Source organism: Gracilinanus agilis, chromosome 1, assembly GCF_016433145.1.
Source record: "Gracilinanus agilis isolate LMUSP501 chromosome 1, AgileGrace, whole genome shotgun sequence".
Lineage (NCBI taxonomy): Eukaryota > Metazoa > Chordata > Mammalia > Didelphimorphia > Didelphidae > Gracilinanus > Gracilinanus agilis.
Genome location: NC_058130.1, coordinates 17,488,416 through 17,493,766, shown reverse-complemented (window position 1 = coordinate 17,493,766; position 5,351 = coordinate 17,488,416). Strand labels below are relative to the sequence as shown.

General features: G+C 43.3%; 1 protein-coding gene across 1 annotated transcript; it reads right to left on the bottom strand.

Annotated features, from left to right (window-relative positions):
• Window positions 1-1,483: 1,483 nt before the first annotated feature.
• Window positions 1,484-4,966, bottom strand: LOC123230656 (NF-kappa-B-repressing factor-like). The gene is made up of 2 exons (XM_044656796.1): window positions 4,906-4,966; window positions 1,484-4,815 (listed from the first exon to the last, which is right to left on the bottom strand). The coding sequence occupies exons 1-2, from the start codon at window positions 4,964-4,966 to the stop codon at window positions 2,573-2,575; spliced, it is 2,304 nt and encodes a 767-aa protein (XP_044512731.1). The 3' UTR covers window positions 1,484-2,572.
• Between the last annotated feature and the right edge of the window lie 385 nt (window positions 4,967-5,351).

Below are 5,351 nucleotides of genomic sequence, written 5' to 3'. Positions count from 1 at the left end.
ACTCTTATCCTATGTCTGACCTTAGATAAGTCACTTAACATCTACATCACTTATAAATTGAGGAAACAGGACAAGAAAGCTTCCAAAGTCCCTTCTAGTTCTAAGATGATGATCCGAGGACCTCAATAACTAGGAAAAAAGCTGTCTGCATAAATACAAGCACAATTAGGCTCATACGTAAATGGGAGTATTAAACTGTTGGTGGAAGTTATATTTTCTCCAGAGCAAGCTACAGGGCTTGATATCAGGCCTAGCCAATGGATTGTTTTAGACTTTTATGATTCATGTTCTCAGTTGGGGAGGGGAGTAGACTGGGTAATCAATTAACAATTCCTAATTGACGTGAACCTCCTAGAATGACACCTGATACCAATCGATTATATAGCCTACTTGTTAATAAGCAAAAACTTTAAAAAAAAAAAAAAGAGTTCAGGAACAGGTGGCTCAGGAGGAAGTCAGGCCTAGAGACAGAAGGTCCTGGGTTCAAATGTGGCCTTGGACGCTTCCTAGCTGTGTGACCCTGGGCAAGTCACTTAAACCCCAATTCCCTTCTTTCTGCCTTGGAACTGGTACTTAGTATCTATTCTAAAACAGAAGGTAAGGCTTTTTTAAAAAGCGTACAACGTCCAAGGCATACAAGGATCTCATTGTTAAAAGGAGAGGTAGTGGCTTTGTTAGGGAGGTGAAAAACAACAAAACTAGTAGGATGAAGAAAATTTTCTACTTGGATTTTAAAATAAAACATTTGTAACAAGCAGCATGGAGCTGTTTAATATATACTAAAAGACCTAACAAAATAACAACCCTAAGACATGAGACAGACACACCAACATATATTTATGTAGGGACCAGGAAATAATTCTCTAGTTAAAAAATTATATTGTGGGCATATGTAATTAATAGCATAAAAAGAAGTCTACATCCTTTGGAAGAAATCCAAAGGAAATATAAAAGACTAAGATCTACTACACATGGCAATCTATTCCAACTTGGGAATATATTATAAAATCAAAATCTGCCTCTCTAAAACTCACTGGTCCTAAATTGTACTCTCTGAAACAATAATTATAAACCTTCTTCCAGGGTTGCTCTGTCTATGCCTGAAGGAAAATTGCTTCTATCTAATCCTAAATCCATGCATAAAGATCCCCAGAGACCACTTAGTCCTTAGATGACAATTAACCCACTATTACATCTCTCCCCTAAATTATATTATGACAGAAATGAACACAATTCTGTTGATTTAGTCAACAAATGGATCACTTAAGGCAATGGGATTATTATTCTGTTCTGGACACTGTTAATAAATGAGAATCAAGTTTAATTAACTTTTTTGACCACCAAATGTTGACAAGACTAGTTAACTAACATACCAATTGTAGGTGTTTTCCCAAGTATAAAAATATTTTCTCATGATTCAACTACTTCTTTTCCCCAAGGCAATGCCAACTACTATATTGCTGCCCAAAGAAACACAACACTATTTTATTCATTATGCTTCCATTTATTAAGCTCACTCGTTTGCTTATATAGATTTTACATTCAGAGAACATATTACTTAAGAAATACACGAAAAATAAAAGCTGTTAATATGTACAAACTTGGTCTTTTAGATTTAATTAGCTTTTAGAGATCAGAAGAGTTAAACATCTTTTGAAGCAAAGCACCAAGTATATCTATCTTCAGCACTATACAAAAGCTGTGACGACACTGTGGTTGCCATAGATGTACACATCCAATTGAAAATCACAATGGAAAGATGCTGTGACTCTCTACTAAAGCGACAAGTAGGTTAAGCTTCAATTCTTCAATTTGACTTTAAGAGTTTTAAAAGACTTTGCAATGACTCTCAAGTAGGGATAACAGGAAAAATGTCAATACTCAACTACCTTAACTCATGTGGAACACAGATGTAATTAAAGTACAGTAATTCACTCCCATCATCCTGCAAATATTAGAAATTATAATCTACAACACCAAAGGTGACATTAAGAAAGCATTACATTGTTTAGCTATTAAGGACATTTTTACACACACAGCATAGACAACTTACTCTGCTAAAACATTCTAGAATAATTAGTTTCACACAAATTATGAGATAAAAGTACGAAATGATGTGACATTTTCAGGAATCCTAGAAATCAAGTTATCCTTTCATTGTACTTAATACCAACTTTATACATTTTCTCCAAAATGCTTTGCTTTTTGGGGGAAGAAAAATGCACATTTATTCCTAAAGGGCAAACGCCAAAGAACCATATTTTTAATGGCACCAGTTTCCTTCCATGTAGACATGGTTTTGTTGCTACAAACTACTAAAATCTGAAAGAACTAGTAAGAGCAGAGACACATTACTGGCACTACTTTGTTGTCAATATTAAGATAGCACAATTAAACAGAACATTTTAAAGTTTCAAATTCCCAAGGAAGTATTAGATGTAATAGACAAAGTAAAACATTTTGTGATGAATATCTCCTGAAAGCTGAAAATACAGCATTTCTTTCAAATTTTTAAATATGCCCAAAAAAAATGCCTCCACAAAAAGCATTCAAAAAGTAAACAATTCTGGCCTCAAAATCCTTGAGGCATAAGCAACTCATAATGTCCAACTTGGCCTTCTTGTTTCAGTTGATAGAGTAAGTCTTCCTTGCGCCTTTTTCTTCCAACCACCAGGTACCTATCATGCCCCATTCCATGAGATTTACTCTTAAGACCATATTTCTGAGCAATTTGATGTATTTGTTTTCGCTCATCACTGGTAAATTCTGTCGAGAAAGTTAAGTTTGAGTGGCTTGATGAGCGGGCGTAGTTTCTGATGATCTGTTCAATATCTCTCTTGGAAATTCTGTTTGGCCTCTCTATATCAAGACCAAGGCCTTCTCGTTTATGCTGCTCTTTGACTGAGATGGGTTCACGGATGCCCTCACCACATTTCCCCAAACCTCCACCAGTCCAGCCCATTTTTCTTAACAGCTGATTTCCAATATTGTCTTCTTTGATCTGCTGTTGATAAGCTTCTTCTGCTGAACGGCCACGAATTTCATTTCTTGAGATTACAGTATCAATAGTACCTCTCCTCAGGTTGTTCACCACAGTTGGCTGAGTCCTTTTAAGGATTTTCACAGCTTCTTCTGCAGCATCATGCTTGACACTCTTCTTTAATCCAACTGCTTCTGCTATTAATTCTTTCTCCAGAATTACCTTACATTTCCATTGGAGGCCTGTTAGTCTCTCAAAGACATACTCGACAGTCATTTTGTTAAACTGGGCAGTGTCATTCAGGGTACACACAGGATTTGAGGAATTCTCATAAACAACAAGGTCCTTTAACTCTGTCTTTCTTGAATATCCCTTAGGAGAATAATCTATTGTTTGGACTTGGGTGGCTGTAATGTTAGACTGAGTTTTTTGCAGAATAGTCAATGCCTCATCAGCAGCTGCATGTTTACTTGTCTTTTTGCTCCCATATCCTTCAGCTAAGCATTGGCCTTCCAAAAACACTTGACAGCGCCATAAACGATTGGGCATCATATCATACTTGTATTCAATGGTCACTCTGTTAAAGGAGGCAGAATTATTGAGGATACCAATGGAATCGCTGGCATTTTCTATGAGGACAAAACTAGCCCACTGTCTGAAATTTGCAATGGCAGAAGAACTGAGCTGTGTTGGCCCATTTTTAAAAGACTGAAGGTCTTCTGAGGGCTTGAGAGCTGGCGGGAAATCATAAGAAGATAAGCCTGTGGGAAACACCACGAGATCTTCTTGATAAGTGTGTCTGTACTTCCTTCTTACCACTCTAACTTCCACAGACTTCTGGAGAAGTTTTATAGCCTGCTCTGTAGCTCGATCCCTGGATCCATTCTTGCTGCCCGCGTAACCTGTGGTCAAATAGATACTCTGGCACCGAACTTCACAAGCGTAGCCATCAGTCAGAAATTTCTTGCTTCTGGGGATATCAGATGGGGCAATTTCTTTTAAAGAAGCGTATATATACTCGGGATTGGTCTTACACGCCTGTATGCAACGAGTTAAAATGAATGTATAACTCATTTTCTCAGAGCCAAGATACAGCTCTGGATCAGGAAGATTTTTCCGGATAGTTGCAGAGAGTCTTTCAATCAAATTTTGTTTAGCAACAAGCATTGCCTCTGGCAATTTTGTTGCTAAGGAAGATTCCCCAAAAGCTGACCTCTGAAATGCACTACTCGTGGCCGGTTCTCCGGTATTTGAAATCATTCTGGGCACTGCAGGATGAGGCCGACTCTCTCCGGCACCATACTTTCTTGGGCCTTCGCCTGGCCACCTGAAGGTGTCAGTCTGTGGCTCTGCCCAGGGTGCATCTGTGTCCATGGGGTCATCCCTCCTCTCCTCTTCCCTACTGCTGGCAACGAAATGGACAGGCTCAAAGCGGGGGATTCTAGGAACTGCTTTCCTTTTGGTAGAGCTCGACCCCGCAAATGGGGAGATGGGCCGCTTCTGCCCTTTGGACGTCTCGGGCACCACTTCACAGGGAGGGATGTCATCTATATGGATGCCTTCTGCCATCTGGAGGATTTTCTCCATCAACTGGGGGCTATACTTACAGCCCAGGAAGACATGGTTCGTCCAGGCAGTCGACAGAGACTGCAGCTGATCAGACTCGCCAGGGCCGGTGTAGTTCCGCAAGTGCCGGGAGATGAATTCCCGTCGCAGCCCCCACTGCCGGTCGCTTTCGTGGCTGTAGCGCCATTCAGCTACCGACACCTCCTGCTTTCGCTCCGGCTCTGGCTCGGGCTGCGGCTGGGGCTGCGGTTCTGGAGGCGGTGGCGGCTCCGGCTGGGGCTGGGGCTCGGGTTCTGGTTTCTGCTCCAGGTTGAACTCCGGTGGCTGGGACTGCAGCAGCCGCGGGAGCGAAGGTTGAGGTGGTGGAGGCGTTGGCGGAGACAGGAAGTCGTCCCCCAGTAACAGGCGCTCGCCCGCCATCATCGCCTCCTTCTCCGCCCCAGGGAGGAGCTGCACAGGGCCGCCCCCACGGCTGGTCAGATGGTCAGACGTGGCGCAGGGCGGGCTGCCGGCCGGGGGCGGGGTCCGCGCCAACCTGCCTCCTCCCCCCACAAACTGTTAAGTCACCCTGGGCCTGCTTCCATCCCGACCCGGCCCGGATCGGCCCGGTACTGCGCTGCGCTGAGCCACTGCTCTCGGCTGCTGGGTACACGAGGGCGAGGGGAGCCAGCCGCGACTGCCCGGGGGCATGGCCTGGCCCCGCTGCAGCTGCCACGCCGCCACGCCACGCCAGAGCCAGCCAGCAAGCAAGCGAGCGAACCGCGTCACCACGGCGGCGGCTGCTGCGGCTGCAGCGGCGGTGGCG

Excerpts from the sequence above, each read along its gene's own strand:
- LOC123230656 (XM_044656796.1), bottom strand. The coding sequence starts at position 4,966 with ATGGCGGGCGAGCGCCTGTTACTGGGGGACGACTTCCTGTCTCCGCCA. Across the intron at positions 4,816-4,905 it reads TCCGCCAACGCCTCCACCAC|AGCCGCCACCGCCTCCAGAA; the intron begins CTCAACCTTCGC and ends AGCCCCAGCCGG.